General features: G+C 43.5%; 2 protein-coding genes across 5 annotated transcripts in view; both read right to left on the bottom strand.

Annotated features, from left to right (window-relative positions):
- Positions 1-68: 68 nt before the first annotated feature.
- On the bottom strand, positions 69-13,916 carry scinlb (scinderin like b). The gene is made up of 17 exons (XM_052088165.1): positions 13,777-13,916; positions 11,525-11,712; positions 8,955-9,109; positions 7,252-7,413; positions 6,780-6,929; positions 5,727-5,816; positions 5,514-5,646; positions 5,267-5,355; positions 4,873-5,088; positions 4,412-4,533; positions 4,218-4,308; positions 3,328-3,498; positions 3,072-3,246; positions 2,228-2,343; positions 2,074-2,151; positions 1,914-1,974; positions 69-670 (listed from the first exon to the last, which is right to left on the bottom strand). Exons 2-17 carry the CDS (start codon positions 11,703-11,705, stop codon positions 510-512), a joined length of 2,151 nt encoding a protein of 716 aa, XP_051944125.1. The 5' UTR covers positions 11,706-11,712; positions 13,777-13,916; the 3' UTR covers positions 69-509.
- ccdc18 (coiled-coil domain containing 18) overlaps positions 13,839-18,551 on the bottom strand; it is a 17,416-nt gene continuing 12,703 nt past the window's right edge. For 2 of the 4 annotated variants that reach the window (XM_052088147.1, XM_052088148.1), the window contains 2 exons: positions 17,861-18,458; positions 13,839-13,994 (listed from right to left, as the gene is read on the bottom strand). In XM_052088147.1, coding sequence (XP_051944107.1) covers positions 17,874-18,458 — 585 coding nt within the window. In that variant the 3' untranslated portion in view covers positions 13,839-13,994; positions 17,861-17,873. Of the gene's footprint in view, positions 13,995-14,017; positions 15,418-17,213; positions 17,288-17,663; positions 18,459-18,551 lie in introns of those variants that run through there. The other 2 variants (XM_052088149.1, XR_007967127.1) reach the window with 2 other exon arrangements.

The following is an 18,551-nucleotide window of genomic DNA, read 5'->3' on the forward strand; positions in this document are numbered from 1 at the left end:
TTAATGAGGTGAGGGATTCTTCTCTTTGACTGGCCACGTTCCGATTCGTTCTATACACGTACAATGTGTTTTAACTCAAAAGAGTTTTTTTATTTCAAAGCTTTCCACGAGAGCATTTCATGGACACAGTGCTAAATTGTGGCATGTGTGCATGCATATACTTAGACACGTTTCACAGCAGGATAAAAATGCGGCATGCAACTTCTAGGAAGGGCAACACTCCAGTACTAACAAAAACCACAACAGTGTGGTCATGGATTAAACGGTGTGTATGGAGATAAAAAGCATGTTGATATTAAGTAGGTGCACACAGCTGTCTTAAATGTCTCGCATATTGAGCTTTTTTTTAATGATAGAAGGTGGCAAAATGAGGACGGCGTGGATGCTATCACCCTTAAAATCTGATTACTGCTTTGCTTTTGGCACTTATGGATTAGAAGTCAAACAAGCAAAATGGCAACTGGCGCTAAATAGGTGCAAAGTTGGCGAAAGACTTTGGAGTTTGGTATTCAGAAGTGAGTGCGGATTCTGTCCAAAGGATCCGTCTCCCACATCTTGGGGTCCCAGGCGTGGAACCAGCCGGTGAAAGTTGGCGGTTCCGCTCCTTGTTTGATGGTGGTTGTGGGCAGCCCCTTGCGGCCGGACGGGTCTGAATCCAAATAGTCCCGTGCTGGAGGAGTTGGGTTGGAAAATGGGAATGCCATTAAAAATAAACTAACATTGCGACAAACATCTTTCTCAACATTTCTGTTTATGGCTGCCTCTGCAGCAGCGCATCTTGTTGCGTCCCCGTTGTGGGACAAATAAAGTCTTAATCTTAAAGTATACCCAACTGCAAAGACAAAGAACGAATGATACGCGGATTTCTAATATTCTTCTGCTTGGCAAATGGGTGGATGAGAGCAAGAAAGGGAATCGACATAACATTTACGTCACAAGCGATGTCTCTCCACCTACGGGGCAAGACTGAAAAACAACATTTGAAGGCCTTTTCAGTCCCTGAGGGAGCACTCCAGTAATAAGCAAACATCTCTGAAAGGAGAAGCCCTGCTTGGACTCTGGAAGGAAAAAAAAATAAAGTGCGACTCTCCAACCTACTGTGCTACAATCCAAGATCTGGATGAAAAAAAAAACGGATTTACAAAGATAATAACATTATATTTTGAATAACACTGTCAAAGAGATAATTCAGTTTTTTTCTTATTGTGGCAGTAGTTTGCAATGGTGTACAATTGATATAGGAGTTTCTCGTATGTAATTAATCAAAAATAGATGGTCTTTAATAATATGTATTAAAGACACCTGCTAATATGACACAACATTGCATCTGAAGCGCTCTCGTGACCCCATTTTTGTTTTCATAACACATACAAAAAAACTTGTAAGTTGGGGCACTTGTATGTCACTGTGTAATCTCTAACAGAGTGTCTGCAAGCGACAAGAAGCCACACTCAGTGTCATCCAGTGACACATTGCTGACGTCTCTGGAAAAGTGCGCTCATAAGCATCGCTGCCCTTGAGCTAAAGAGAGTAAAAGGGCCATCCGCATTGTTACCGCTCAAAAGGCCATCGTGTGATTGTGTGAAAAGTGCCAATGGCGCATTCCTTGCACCATTCAAGCTCAAAGGTTTTAAGAATCATTAGGCACAATCCTTGTTCATTTTTAAATGATGATTTGTGTAGGTGTATGCAGCCCAATGTTGACATAGTCAACATAATATGGACAAACGGGATGGAATACAAAGTTAATAATAAAAGGAATTTTCAGGAAAAAATTATTAGGATCACAGAAAACCACATCTGTATCTCTAAGAGGCGGTAGGCCAAAAATAACGTACGCGCTCAAACACGTGCACTCTATTGTATGTATGATGCTCTCGGTTACTAATCCTTCCACTCTTTGTGCAACTAACCTAATTTGGGAGCTCCCGTCTTTTCCTGTGCATTAGCTTCATTGCCGATCCAAAGGAAGAGCTGCGTGGAACACAGAAACACAGTATGTCACCAAGACCATTTGTAAAATCTATACTAATAAGGATACAAGTGGGAACGCTCAAATAATGGACATCTTACTTGAGCCCATGTATCCAGAATCATAACATCATCCGTGGCCAAGTCAGACTGTGTAAAATCTCCGGGCACTTCTTCAACCTGAGAAAAAAAATACAGCAAGGCGTAGACTGAAGTATGTGCGCTATTCTCGCAACCGTTTCATGAGTTCACGTACAATGAGTCTTCCAGTTTTGTTGGAGCAACCAAACAGACGCGGCGGCTTGATCACATTCTTCAGAGTCTTGGATGTCTGGTATCCCTTTTTGCCACCCAGAGAGGACCAGAAGACGTCTGCGAGGAAGAACAGTTTGCACTCAACACAATCGCACACTCAGTCCTTCAATATGTTGGTAATAATGTTTAGCAGTTTTATTCTTCTCATTTACTTAGCACTGATATACAGTCATGGCCTACTTCTCATTAGAAGAATACAATCTATAGAATCTATAGAGTCTATATATCTATATAAAGAATACAATCTATACAATCTATAGAACTAGCTAGCTAGCTACCTGTTTGGCTAGCTAGCTATCTCCTGTATTTATTCATCCACAGTATTCAGCAGAACCGGTATTTTAATTTTAAATAATATATCACCGACTTATCATCTCTCTCTTTCTCTGTCTATTGAGTCAAAACGTCTGACTTTGGACATTATTACCGTAGATTGTGCAAGTGTACTGCGTGCAGTGACTACTGCGGAATATAATGAAACGTCACCATACTATTAGAAACTTTGTAACCGGTATTTGCAAAATTCAGGAACTCTTTGAACTTTTTATGGAAACACTATCCTCCATTAGTCACTTAAAAATACAACATGTGTAAAAATATTGCTCTTAGGCATCTTGGGCCAAGCAACTACGATGAAATGAGGTGAGGTGCTTTATTTAGCCAGAGAAAAAATTATGCTTTGCTTCCCTCTTGTGGTATCCGTAGGGAATTCTAAAACATGGATGACGTCAATTCTCTGTGGATTTTTTTAGTATCTTGTCGATTGATAAACAGAGGAAACCCACCTGGCTCTTTTCCCTCAGAAACATGACTGGCGCTTCCTCCAAAGAAGCCCACCACGTGCTTGGCGGCCTCCATCTCGTTGTCGCTGGCGCCTGCGCCTCGCCACACAAACAGAGCGCTCGGGGACTTCAGCACAAACACGTCGTTGCTGTTCAGGTTAGAAGCCGAAACATCAACCTGAGGGAACAAATGAAGACCCGTGACGGGTGGGAATCTTTTTTCATTGGGTTGAATCACTCAAATAAAAGCCATCTTCACCTCCACAGCCCGGGTAGCGTGGGAGGTGCTCTGGCGGATGTGGAAGAGGCGAGCGCTGCCAGTTTGGGTCTGTCCACCTTTACGTGACGTTCCCCCGTTGTGGATGATCATGGGTTTGCCCTTGAACAGGCTCATCAGGTGGGGGGGCTCCTGGCCCTGAGTCACTCTCACCTGTCCATCACAAGAACTTGTTTGCACCAGAATTCAATTATTGGAAGCTACTGAAACATTTTGCACAGTTAAAAAAAACTATCCTTAAGTGGTGGAAATGTAATCCACCGAATTCACTCAAAATGGAGGTAAAATGATTGTTTCAAAAGCGACAGTTCGAAAGGATTAAATGCAAATGTGTGTTTCAAAGTTAAACACAACTGAATTGTAGTGTACCACATTAAAAAAAAGTATTTTAAAAACAAAACAAAACACTATCATGATGCAAAGTTTGAGCGTTTAATTCGGGGAGCCCACGTACCATTCTGAGAATCACTGGAGAATCTCATGATTATTATTTGATTCATTTATGGATACTTTCCTTTCAGTATATATACCGTAATCAGTTTTCTATTGATCCGAAATGTGTGCAATGAATGATTCAAAATAATCATGGTACGAAGACTTGCAGTTTCAGGGCAGAGGTTAGAATTGGTTGAATGGCGCCCTCTGTCGACCATTTGAAGGTGTTGAATAATTTTATGAAAGAAATTGTAGTTGAGAGAAGTCACGTGCAGTTCTATCTCTCACCTTTACATATAATTTTGATTTCTCAGTCAACCTTGGCTCCAATTTCTACTCTCCACTCCTCATATCATCATGCCGATTGTCAGGACCGTACACAGATTGATCAGTACAAACGAGCTAAAGATACACGCTATGCGTCGACAAGCTTGAACCTGAACCGGTGATCCTCCCAGTGAGTCATCCAGCTTCACGGTGAGGAACGCTGAAGCAGCCAGTTCGTCCTGCGTAGCCTTTAGCCCCTGCCTGACAAAGTCACACAGATATCACCGGAATACATTTTTGTAGTTTAGCCAAAAGTCAAACAACAAAAAACAAGTCAAGAACTCGCAGCTCCATATACACATACCATGTGTATATGACTTGTCCTGTCTTGTAGGTGTAGAGGATAAGGTAACAGTCTCCACCATAGAAGTGACCGTAGGATGCGGCATCCACAGGAACCATTTCACCGTTCTCTACACGCCAAATCTAAAAACCACACCAGATTTGGGAGGGAGAAGAGTTGGATTTGCCCAACAGATAAACGTGGTAGCACTGAAAAATATATTTGCTGAAGATACTGCTGACGGAAATAATAAGAGGAGGGGCCCCAGAGAGGACCCCTGGGGCACACCGGCAATGCTGACTGTTGGCTGACACTCTCATTGAATATGTTGCACTCGTGTGAATTCAGTTGTCGATGATGATGATGATGATGATGGTTTTTGATTCAGCTTTTAGATTAGCTCTCATTATACAGTACTGCAGTGCGCAGGTGCACAGGTGTACTCGCGGTTGTTGTATGACAATGCAACACGCCCGTTTTACCTGGAATTTGCCCTTGCCATCGTCTACCATGCCGTGCTGAGCTGCCATGGCCCTATTGGAGTGCAGGCTGGATGCATCGAAGGGCACCTGGTCCACTTTAGCAATGCGGCCAATCGAGTAGGCCTGACTCGGCCCGGTGGTCTCATCTTTGTCCTTCCAGTCACTGAAGAACTGCTTAAAAAGGATGGTCTCGGATCCCGCGGGAAGTACTTGGAGCTGCGCGTAGAAACAAGAAAAGTATGACCCCTTTTGTGGGCTAGATGTGCGGCTCAACTACAGACGGTACACCTTGTACCCTAGTTTACGAGTCAAGGCACCACTGAACAGGTAGATATATTGTCATAGAAGAGCGCTAACATCATGTGACAGAATATAATGAATCTCTGACATGTACCTGACACCTGCTGCTGTATCCTTTGTCTTTAATAAACTTTTGGCCTGCAGACATGGCCGCTTTACGCTCTGACATGTTGGCTTTTGGACCTGATTGAAGGCAACGACGATGAGACAAACACATATCCACTTCATGAGATACACTGGCGCAATTTAATCAGATCCGATCAAAAGCACACACTCGGAAACTCCAACTTGCATTCGTAAACTTGTAATATTAGTTCCGTGAAATGAGATGACTTGATTACCTTTCCAAACAAATATGTTCTTGTCCGCTCCATTATCCAGAATGTAACACTCCTCGGGTGACAGCATAGACTGCTTGAAGGGGCTGGACGGCGCCACGACAGTCAACTTCATGGAACCTGAGGCATCAGAGATCTGAAAAGCAAAGGGACATTCAGATCCAATCGCTGCCATCATAATTTGAAAAAATAAGAATTAAAAAAAAAGGTTCTCACCATGTAGAGAGAGCCCTTCGTCCTGTTGCTGGCGTCCACTTTCTCGTCATCAGGACTGCTTGGTGCAATAGCAGTTTTGGGTCCCAACACCTACCGGAACAAGAGGAGTGTATAAAAACAATTTGTGTGTTTTTACAATGAGATACAATGTAGTGTGCACTGTCAGAATTAATATTGCAATTGGAATTTACAACAAAGGAACAAAGCACTCAAATGAGTCAAATATCGGGTAATAAATAAATAAATAAACAAATAAATAAATAATAACATCATGAATTGTTGAATTAAAATGTTTTGGGGCATAAATGTAATAATTGGAGCCGAACTCAATAAATGTTTCGCAACAAATACTTCTTAAAATTTAAATGTAAATGAATTGAATTGAAAAGTGAAATACTACTGAGCTGTACTTAACCAGTGATTCTTTGACTGACCACTTGAGGGAGCTGGTGACCCACGGGCCACCGCTTACCACACTTTGAGAATCACTAAGTGAAATAATGTGCTCACAAGGCTACCGCATTTTGAAAATAACCTTTTAGCGAGCTCTGCGAGAAGTTATAACGCATGGTAAAATCGGCGTGGTGCAAGCATTTTTTATTTTTATTTTATTTTTTTTTTAAAGGGAATATCTACCAAAAAAAAAAAATCCAGTCAAAACATTTTTGAAATCAGCGTCAAAAATTATTTTCGGCAAACATAAAGCCACCTTGGAATAAAATTTGCTGTTGACCGGCGACGCTGTCACAATTTTTAGCTGCCTTGTATATTTTCTAAACTATAAGGGGGGGGGGGGGGGTATCCGCCCAATTTGTATCCTCTCATTAGTCTTCTACGGACTTGACCGTCCTCCCTTCAAGTGTTTACAAGGCCGAGAGTTGGCCCCAGTTTAGCCCACCAGCAGCTCATTACAAACGCCGGCATTGTTTGCGTTTGTTCCCACGCTGGCTCTCTCGCCGGACGTGACACGCATCGCGACAACGGACAAGCTTCTGCTCGCGGGACAACGATCATTTTTGGGGCTCAAGTGCGTTGCTGAGAAAATGAAATCACCTCCGTGAACGCCTGCGGCTCTTGGCCCTCGTCTTCCATGTGCAGCTTGGCCCGCCCGTTCCTCTCGTTGTCTCGGATGTGGATGGCCACGTGGGAGGCCTTCAGCCTCTCGTAGCGGTTACACTCGCTGCCGCACCACTGGTAGATGTCCTGCCGACGCCACACGAATGACATTAAAACTAATTTTGGGTTGCATTAATTTTGCAATTCCCCTCGGAATTGGTGACATATAAATGGTTTAGTAAAAAAATGAATGAATGTTGTGAATGAGTGGTTATCGCGTCGGCCTCACAGTGTGGAGGCACAGGGTTCGATTCCAGCTCCGACCTTCCTGTATGGAGTTTGCATATTCTCCCCATGCTTGCGTGGGTTTTTTCCGGGTATGTCTATGGTCGTCTGTCTATGTGTGCCTCTGCAGATGTTTTACAACTCGTGCCGTGCCCAAGCGTACGAACGTCAACGAAGGCCTCACCTTTCCCAGGTCCAGAATGAAGCAGTCCCCCTTGTTGAAGCTGGCCCAGGCCAGCTCCACCTCCGTGGCTCTGATGGCCCTGCGGCCCTTGACGTGAAGCAGCCGTTTCACGTTGGAGTCGTTGGTCACCACGTGTTGAAAACCCGACGCCACGCCACCTTTCTGTGGGGACGCCATTAGATTGTTAGCCATCTGACATCCAGTCGCCGATTCGACCGAAGCGTGTTGGAGGTTTGTTGAGTCGGAAGATTTCACGAAACAAACAACTGAGACGGACATGAATGTTACACAACACGGTGAAACACCGATGGCCAAACAGCTGTCAGACAAAAAAGACAGTGCCTGCAAAGCTGCCAAAGGAGGGGGGGGCAAGGGGGGGGGGGCCTGTGTTGTACCTTGCAAGTGGAACTGTCTCGCAAAGTGCCGTCCTTTGAGAAGCCGTGAAGCAAAAATGTGCATGTTTACAAGTCATGCAAAACGGAATCGCAACAAACCAACAGCGGCGTGGGGGGGGGGGGGGGGCCTTCGAGTTCATGAGAGGACAAACAACATTTTTTCTGGTGGAGGAACAGAGTGACTGTTTGTCTCCGAGGTCTCGCCGCAATCTGGAGGAGTGACTCGAAAATGAAAACCACATTCAGGCCGCTCGCCCGCTTCTCAAGAGCCGCGCCGTAAAATGTTCCATGGCAACAATATGGCTCCGTGTTTGGTCTGATTGTTTCCCGAAAGACGCGCCAAAACTGTGAGCGGAATGGAACTACATCGTCCTCTACCGATGAAAATAGACCATTTTTGGTCTTTAAAAAAAAAAAAGTAAAAAAAAATAGCCTAGCAAATAATATATATTTAAAAAAAAATCTCAAAATGATTGTAGATGTACAATTATTATTAAGAGAGTGGGCGTGACCACATTTCTCACATTTTAAGTCACCATAAGGCTTTATGTAAATTAGCCTAGAAGGATTTGCATGCCTGCTCTCGTGTTCAACCAACAACAAATGTCTTTATTTATTTTTATCAATCTTACAACATCATTTGCTATTTTGGCCGACGTTCTTGCAGAGAGAACGAGCATTTGCTGGGATAATCACAGCCAGTCAAAGTTAGAGGAGGAAGTTTGGGGTTTTGAGGCAACAACTCAAAACAGATGGGCAGCGGAGAAGTGCCCTGCCAACATGTTAGCAGCCTCGAGGACACGCCCTGGCATGGAAATACCGACGGGAGAACGTTGCCGTCGTGAACTTCAGACTCATCAGCGAACGCTCGACGCGACAAAGTGCGTTACGGGCTGACAATCATTAAACCGCGGGCATCGCTTTCCGTGACGGGGTTATTTACGCGCAGCTATTTCCATTCAAGTTACCCATTACAAAGTGCCATACCCGTTTTAATCCGCCCACCTCTCATCTTGCTAGGAGATTTTTTTTTAATACAAACATTATCCTCAACTCTTTATCTGATGACTTTTTATGACTTGACCTGTGCAGAAAAGAATTTCTAACCAGCCATGAGGTCAACCCTCTGTTAAGGAAAAAAAAATCTCACAGTGGTCACAGAAAAACAACTTGATTGAAAATAATTTGAGCATGGTGACACGTTCAACCGAGATGCGGCCTCTCGTGAGCATCACGGGTGTTTTAAAACTTGGAAACAGTCAGTTGGCCTGCGTCGTCTTGGGACATGACAAAGAAATGTTTACTCACCTTGTACGTGATGCCCGACTTGAAGTAACCCAGGAAGGTGTTGGATTCGCTGCTCTGCAACTCCCGGAATTGCACCGGCTTCCCACCCAGGAAGTCGTCCAGCTGAGTGGCGAAGATGGCCGCCGCGCCGCTCTCGTCCTGCGAGCACTCGTTACCTTGGAAAGAAGTCACAGTGGTAGAATGGCAAACATCGAGAAGTCATCGATGAAAGGTTTGTAATTGCCTAGCTCTGCCACAAGATGGCAGCAAAGCACATTTTTGCTATCAGACAAGGCTATGACCTGACTAAATTGAGCTCCTCCGCTCCCTTTGACATAGTTCCTTGGCCAAAGCCTTTTTTTTAATTTGTTTTAGACATGGCTTTGGTCTGGGGGAAAAAAAATCTGTTGATTCACAAATGTAATTAAACGTTTCTCTTTGAAATTAATTGAAATGCCATCAATACAATACATTACGCTAACTCTTTTTGTAGTATTCATGTGTCTGAGGTGTGCCTTGAAGGGGTGTGGCCTTATGTTTGACATCATGACTAAATGAATCCGCGTGCGAGCATCCGGACGCGAGTTATGGTCGACAGCAGTTCGGTGCGAGCGTTTGGGTTGTTGAGTAAAGTGCTGATAATGCGTCTGTGACTTGGGGCTCCCCTTGCCTCCATGCCCTTGGCATCGCGGTACACGATTGCTCCGTTTTATTTCCCTCATTCATATTCCTTCGCGTCGCTGCTCCGAGATTGACTCGAGTGATGTTGTGAGCATGCAGCGGCGTCCTTATGGCAGCTCTGAGTCAGGCACGGAAAGGCTGACTCACTTCAACCACAGCTGCTTGATACATCGCGAAGCAAATCCAATTTTCCCCTCAAATCCACAACATTCCAAATCACTAAAAAGACGCAGCGATTTATTTTGGAATCGTGTAATATCGCCTGCGGTGGCAAACAAGAATAAATACTTCATTACTCTATTTTTTTTTCTTTTCTTTGGTACTTAATGCTCTAGTTTTTACTGTGTTTTGTCATAACAAGTGTATTACCGTTTTCGGCCCCAGTCACTAATCTCCGCCTTCATGGTCGCAAATAAGCTAAGCTTTCAGGTCAAAGTATATTCATCCTTTCATGCGCCAATAATGATAACCTGATTATATGATAACTTGTTCACTGTAGTAACGGATGTCCCTGAAAGGGTTTAAAAATGCTATTTACTTTTGTACTTTACTACATCTCAAAGTCTGCACTTTTTTTTTATAGTCGTTCAATCACAGCTTTTTATTTATTTGTTTATTTTAACCCAAGCACGCATATATCTACTTGTACTTGACAGCGCAAGTACTTTTGCCAACTCGGATTCTTGCAACTGCAACATGTTGGTTGCATAGGCCAGACAAACAAGTATCAACTGGTTCTCGTCTCCCGTGGCTCATTGGAGTATTCCCGATGCGCCTCGGCCTGATTTTACCGACATCACAAAGGGGCATGAGAAAAGATCATGTTGATGGCAGATGTCAGGTCGGTTTGAATATGAAGAGAACTGAGACTGAGTTAAAAAAATAAAAAAAAAAGAAGATGGAAGTGCGGATTGTCACGAACAGCTGTGACTTTCCGAGTTCTCCAACTGAGGTACTTGTGGTACATATTTCACCAGTGACAGTGTCCGCCTGATCTGTTTTGCAAGCGCAGAGGAACCGCGCGTGTTATGTAATGTTCACGTTGCACATGAAGCCTCACAGTACTGCCGCGCTGCAAGTATGAAGCAGGACTGCACGGAAATTGAAAGAAAAACAAAAACTTTTGTCCTCAGCTCCTGCAATTCCTTTTAAAGTCCATGATCTTATATTACTTTCATTTTAGGATTAATAGGCACCAATATGTGCTACGAGGACAAAGTAGCACTGCACTGAAATGAAAAAGATTGCTTTTTAAATAAACACGCATACGAGAAAGTGGCACAAAAACCCAGGAGATGAATGACAAAATAAAAATCCTTCATCCGCGTGTTTATGTGGGAGATAAGACAAGCTTGAACAGTGGGAGAAAATGTTACAGTTGGAAAACGGATGTGCAAGACTTTAGGGCCACAAAAAATGTTTGAATAATTATTTTTGGAAGGAATCTCCTTTTCTACTTGTGTTATGGTTACTTTTTTTTTTTTAAATAGAATACAAATAACATTTGAAAAAAAATACATAAAGACCAAGTAAATGGCTAAATAAAACTACCAAAGTCAAATAAAAATGAGAAACGTGTGCAGTGTCTGCTAACTGAGTTACTGTTCTGAGAAAAAACAAGAAAAAAAAAACACCACAAGATTTCACAGCGCAGCAGGAAGTTTCTCTGTGGTAACAGAACAAGCAATATGTCAGCAAACAAATTCAAATGAGATCACATTTTTTAATCAGGCCCATTGAGCATTTGCGTGATCAGGAGTCTTGTTTCCTGCCACTTTTTTTTTCTTCCTAACACGGGTTAAATACCGACCTATGTGTTGACTTTAAAAATCAAATATTGCACGAACATTTCCTGCTGTAGATGAAAGCGTGTGTGTTCTGTTGCGTGTTGCGGTGCATCCCAATCTTACCGAGCCACATGTGTATGTTGTATGAAGGCGCAGAGGTGGCGAAGAGCAGCAAGTAGGCATCGCCGCTGTAGAAGTTTCCGTGCAGAGCCTTCGGAACGGGCTTCAGATCCAAGTTCTCGATGCGCCACACCTGCAGGCCTGGCTGCTTCCCTGCGTTTGTGAACTCCTTATGGGACACCATGATGACTCTAACAGGGGGGAGGGGGGGGGAGAGACGAGGCAAAGCAGGATGTTCAGTGAAAAATTTTGCATTGCAAAGTAGCACTGTGGCAACTCCCTTGCCAGGCACATTCAAGCACAAAGGAGTGACTGTAATAAACTCTGGCGAGAACCCATGAAAAGCAGAGTGGGCTTTAGTGTTGTGGAAAAACTTCATGGTCACATCCACAAACTTGTGAAACAAAGTTACTTGGATGTGCTGCATTACCATAATAGCACCTCAAACAATTCCTCGGCTCCCAAGCACCACCGCAGTAGTAGACCAGATGTGAGAGTTCATCAAAAACAAGGCAGAGGGTTTATTTCTCAAAATAAATGCGTTCCAGTCCAGTAGAGAAACGGGGATCTGTCCTGCCACCAGTGATGCAAATTGATGCAGATTATTTGCTGCCCAAACCCGCCCGGATTACACAAAATCCAGATTACAAATGATTTGGAGGCCGGAGGATTATTACTGAAGTTTTTTTTTTTTTTTAAACATCATCACATACAAACTCCTGCCTGTCCCCTTTTTGAGAAAATTCAAACTCTTGCATTTTGAAAGAACATCTCAAACAGCAGTTTGATTGCACAGCTCGGGTTACAGATACAGGAAAACGTTTGGTAGAGTAGCTGGAACAGGGCTGATCGATACGCTCTGAAGCGAGCACTCAGCTTGGTTTTTCTGGAGGACTGCATTAAGAGTTCATTATCAATATGAGTCCGCCACGTCATCATATCGAGCTGCATTAAGATCACTTTGGATCACGGCCCAAAGACGGCTGGGGTAGGCTTCAACACGCAAGCCTCATGTTGAAAAAGCGCTTCAGTTAATGGATGCATGGACTATCACCACAAAGAAGTGAGAATGTCCTGGTTTACCAAACTATTCAAGACTAACATTAATGTTAGGAGTTATTTGTATTTTGTATGCACATTATACTTACTTCAAGGCCAAAATTTGCATCTTGCGCACACGCTACCTCTAATTTGTGACCACAAATGAGTATTTTGTGACCACTAAATGCTCATTTGTGGCTACAAAATAGGTATAATGTACACATGAAATATTAATTTGGGGGTTTACAGTGATTATCATAAACAACTCGGGATGTCTTGGGAAACAAATGGAGCGGACCTTGGCTGTAAACGGCAAGCCAAGTCTCTTCATATTCCCTTTCTAAGTAAGGTGCGCTTCATTTTATTACGCAACTATACAGGAATTAAAAGATTCATTTGCACTTTTTGTGTGCGTTAGACCTACTTCTAGATCACAAATTGGGATTTCATGTATGTGCACGTTATACCTAATTCGTGGCCTCAATTTTTTTATTTGGCGGATATTTAATACAAATTCGTAAGCAAGAAAAAAATGAGTATAATGTGTAAACATAATACTTATTGGTGGGTTTAATGTTATTCTAGTGAATTTGGCACATCCACAAAAAGTTTTGTTTATTACTATTTAATTTGTGTACATGATATACCTTATACATGGGCACAAATTAATGTTTTGTGGTAAAGTTAAATGCTAATTTGTGGTCTCGAGAAAATTATAATGTGGGCACGATTCCAAGGTGTGCCAAAACTCAAGGTCAACAAATGGAGCGCGCCTTCAAAGGTCACTCCAATACGGCGGAGTGTTATCCTGTGTAGACTGTGCGCTTCATTTGTGTACCCAAATGTCCAGAAACTACACTAAATCATTCCTCGTAAAACGGCACAGAAGGCAACAGCGACATCATTGTTGGTGCTTTGATTTCCATCAGGAATCTCACAGTGACTTACGAGACCAATCATAAATCTGCAGCGAGCCGCTTTTATTACTACGGACCGATTGCTCCTATGTTAGGCAACGTCGCTCTTTGGATTTACGCCCCCTTCTTGTTTTTTTTCCCATCTAGTCAATGGTTTAAAAGTAAAAAGGAGCAAACAAAATTAGTACTTGTAAGAACAGACTTTCATGTGGAAAGACAAAACCAATATTTGCAATGGCCGACAAGAGAAAAAGACCACAATAAATATACAAATAAAGTTACAAATGAAGGACTTACATTCGGACAGGATGGAACGAAGAACAGCAGCGTTGCCGGGAGGCTGCAGATGTGGGAGTGAACGGGATTCAGACGCCCAAGTGTCTGTGTTGTGCGTGTGTGTGTGTGTGCGTGTGTGTATGTGCGTGTGTCTGTGTGTCTGTGTGTCAAGGAGGGGGAATAGTGAGCAGCCGCAGTGGAGGTTGTCCGTCTGGAAACTCGACGCTCTGATTGGTTGACTGCAGCAAGACAAAACAAACATCCAGATGCTGTTTTATTGAAACACACACGAGGCCTGCGTTTAATAAAGCGAATGATGGCAACTTCCTGCTCTTTTTCCCGGATATAAAATGTGTTCAAACAGGGAGGGTACAAAGTTCACTTTAAACACAGAGTAGCAAGGTTAGCACGGCGGCTATTTGCCTCTGAGCTCAAAGAGGTCGTGTGAGTGCCTTAAGGTAGCAATATGCGCGACAATACTTTATTATCTTTACAAAAGTAATTCTAATAAAACACTGTTCGCTTTCCACTTTATGGACCACACTTAATTGTATCCCCTAAACTTGGACTTCCAACCAGTGTGTCCCACGTATCTAACTTCACTGAAATAGTTCCCAAAAATAATTATTAAATACAATCATATAATAGTATTTTGTACTATATAAAAATATACAGTAATGACAGTATTGAACAGAATATTTTTGCCACTTGTTACTTCACTTTGACTTTGCTACCTAGGGGCAGCATATTATAATAGAGACATTTGGAAGCACATGAACCCGGTAAAAAAAAAAAAAAAAAAAAAACTAGCCAAGAAGCTGCAGTAATATTAGTGATTCTTTGCAGTTGATCAGGAGTGTTGTTTTATTATCTGTCTACATGGGTTTCCACCATTAGAGTTCAAATATCTTTTGCGTAACAAGTTATAACATGTAAATAGCATATTGTAGATGCTATGTGTTAGCCCATCTATGGCGTTTTGCAGTATGTTAGCATGAAGCAAAACTGTCTTATCTGCAATTCAAAACAGTTCCAAGGCGTTTGCCAAAATATCCCTAGGCCAAGCATTAGATAACTTGCGACAACCTAATTCTTGTCTTGCTGAAATGAGCCAGAGCCAGCAAAATGCCAAATGGAAAGCAAAAGCCACTGATGCCGGTCTAAACGTTTATTGTCCAGTTCGGCACTCAGGCTCAGCTTTGAGCACACAAATGCTCATTGAGACCCGTGTGTGGGGTTCGTATACATTGTTGACACAAGCGGTGTGTTTACATTGGACAGAAACAAAGCCATATAGGGAGGAACAATAAAAGAAGCCCAAATTCATGTGGGTGTGTGCACAAAACCAACAGGCTGCAGCTGGAAAACAAAAATAACCGCCCCCCCAAAAAAAAAGAGTTTTACTCACAACAGGTCACATTAATAGAGATTTTAAAATGATGGTGAGTCTTGGTAGCTCTTTTTTTCACACAAAAAAAGGCATTTGAACATGTACTGAGGTTATTTGTTGATGTCAGAATGCCTAACTGGCGCTAAAGTGGCAGCGTGGCAAATGCTCTCATTGAACAGGAAGTGACAGCAGGCCCCACTGGCAGGCCGGAGATAGCTGATGGTGCACATCCTCGGCCACAATGGATTACAATCTTATCGTGTCAGGCTAGTCTGGGACACAAATGAGAAAAGGGACATCGGGGAGAATTGGTGGAGCTAACAACAGCTTAGCATTTTAAGGTTTTTTTTTTTTTGGTTGGATTAAATGGAATTTTCTTTCAATTTCCTCCTCTAGATTTTGTTTGCACTCTTGTCGGTTATACCGTATTATGATTACAAGTGCGTAGTTATCTTTTTGAGAAAGGGTCTTTGGACCATGGAATAGTGCACACAACAAGCTCCATAAAAAGGCACGGCGAGTTTATCCGTTCTTCAAAGTCATCACGGTAACCACTTCCGCCTTTTATGCATGGCACTCGATTTGAGTCAAAAGGGAAGAAGGGTAGCAGTGACCTTTCAACAAAGCTACCTCTGAGGTTGCTCATCCAGTGTATCCAAGCATCCACTGATATAAGATTTGAATATTACTTAAAGTTTTTTTTAAAAAACCTGTTTAAACATTAGTCAATGTATGCAAAACAAGCTGCGGGGAGTGTGTTTACTCTGATAACATTTGCACAGCAACTTGGTGATAATTTACTCTGTGAAAGCGGAAATGGAACTGTCAAGTATGGCACGGAGGGCAAAAAAACCCCCAAATTCTGCCTGTAAAACATTCAAACAGAACAGATCGCCTTTTGCATGGAGAAATTACATCAGTGGTGCAGTCGTAAACAGCAGTTAAAAAAAAACAGTGGTGGGAATTAGTAACCAAGTACAAATGTTTCATGACGACACTTCAATAGATTCTTCAGATATATGTAGAGTATTGCGCCGCAGCTATTGCATACCCTTAAAATCGAGTATTTTGAGCCCATTGAGTATTTTATTAAAAACTGATTGTGAATTCATAAACACGCTCATGGGCATGTGAGATGCAGGTATTATTTTTGTCCATCCGGATTCCACAGAACCAACTCTGACTTTTGGTGTATATGGCTTTAAACAACGGAGCGTCTTGTGAGTGACGTGGGCGCCATGAATGGGCGCATAGACTTGGCTGGTGGCGCGCGCAATGGAAAACTATGTTCAATCAGCTAACATTAGCTTGTTTAAACGATTGTAGATGTGCTGCTCAGGGACATGAAATCCTTAAGATAAATAAGATATCCTTTATTTGTCCCATTTAGAGTGTACAAATAATACTAAGATGTGACCACAAGCCTCATGTTTTATGAAAGTATATCAATGCTGGAAATGATCCGGCTGAGTCGAGCTTTGCTCGTCGACGACAGCACTTTCATCCGCCCTCAACCAATCCATGCACAGCTGCAGTTCCAGCGTGGCAACTTTGACAGTCAGACTGTTCTCCAAACATGCCCAGCAGTGACACTCGTCCATCTGGTTTGTCCAGTCTTGGAGAGAAAGAAAGATGAGACTACGAGGGGGACCGTTTGCAAAACCTTTCAAGTGTGAAAAAAAAAAACAACAAAACAAAAAATTATACACCGAGAGGTATCATGAGGTAGACCTGCCTCAATCATCTGCACATACCAAAGCTAAATATATACAAGGATTCATTGTCCGGATACATTGGGCATCTGCTGAAGAGCCAAAATAAATAAAAGCCATGTGCTCGCAAAATGGAGACGAATACTCAAAGTCGAATACGAAACGGGCAACACAGTGTTAAAAAAAAAAAAAAAGGAAATTGAACTGAGGAACTAGAGCATCGAGTGACGGCATTGAAGCAAGACACGCAATCAACCACATCCTCAGTCTACAAGGCTCTTAACATGCTAAAAAAGCCAAGAGACAAACTCCATCCATCCATTTTCTAATCTGCTTGTCCTCACAAGAGTCACGTGCACGCTGCAGCCCATTTTTAGTGAGATTTCATCCATTATTTGACCAGTGGCACAGCTAGTGAATGGATGGTGCCCTTCATTCATTCATTCATTCATTCATTCATTCATCTTCCAAACCGCTTGATCCTCACTAGGGTCGCGGGGGGTGCTGGAGCCTATCCCAGCTGTCTCCGGGCAGTAAACGGGGGACACCCTGAACCGGTTGCCAGCCAATCGCAGGGCACACAGAAACGAACAACCATTCGCACTCACACTCACACCTCGGGACAATTTAGAGCGTTCAATCAGCCTGCCACGCATGATTTTTGGAATGTGGGAGGAAACCGGAGCACCCGGAGAAAACCCACCCAGGCCCGGGGAGAACATGCAAACTCCACACAGGGAGGCCGCAGCTGGAATTGAACCCGGTACCTCTGCACTGTGAAGCCGACGTGCTAACCACTGGACTACTGGGCCGCCCTAGGATGGTGTTTGTAATGTGCATTAATAGGCGAAATGCAAACTGTAAATGTAACTGATAAAAACATAATTTGTTATTTGGATATTAAATAACAGTGTTAGACCACAGTTTTTGCATCAACTCATAGGATTCCCTATGGTGCCCTTAAATGGTTCTTCTTGAGTTTCTATCAGAACGGCGCGGTTACCTGGAGGCTACGTTCACTCCGCAACGACCCCGGGTAGCTCCGAAAGGACGGACGGATCCTCCTGATTGGCTAAAGTCTGATTGACGAATCGCAACATTCCCTTCAACGAGCTCATGTGCTCATCCGGGGTGTCCGCCCCGACCCGCTCGTCGTCTCCCTCCTCCGTGATGGTCCACTCTGAACTGGCGCTGGTGTCTCCCTGCATGTAGGCGAAGGGGTCAAAGGAGAGGTCACAGCTCGATGGCGGCTCGGTGCTGCTGAGCGCCTGCCAGCTGCGGTCCACCGAGCCCGAGTCGGACGACTCCCACGGCTGCTGACTCAGCGCTTCCTTCAGAGTAGCCTTGAGGCTCGGGGGGAGATCGAGGGACAGGTCGTTGCTACGGCGTTGCGCGCTCTGACTCTGCTCTAACTGAGTTTGGAGATGAGCGGCTTGGGCCTTGGCGCGGTCCAACTCCATCTTAGTCTGCTCCAGCTGGCTTTTGGCCTGGTCCAGCTGGATCTCCTGCTGCCGGAGCTTCGAGGTGAGCTTCTCCTGCGAGGATGACATGTGCGAGGACGCTTTGAGGAGTTGACCTCGGGTCTGTTGCAGGGACTCCAGCTGACCGGGAAAAAACAAAAAGACATATTAGCTTGGAGTGCAATTGAGAACGCTCTTGGCTTCCCGACTAAACACTTCCTACACACACAAAAA

Source organism: Hippocampus zosterae, chromosome 15 (genome assembly GCF_025434085.1).
Source record: "Hippocampus zosterae strain Florida chromosome 15, ASM2543408v3, whole genome shotgun sequence".
Classification (NCBI taxonomy): Eukaryota; Metazoa; Chordata; class Actinopteri; order Syngnathiformes; family Syngnathidae; genus Hippocampus; species Hippocampus zosterae.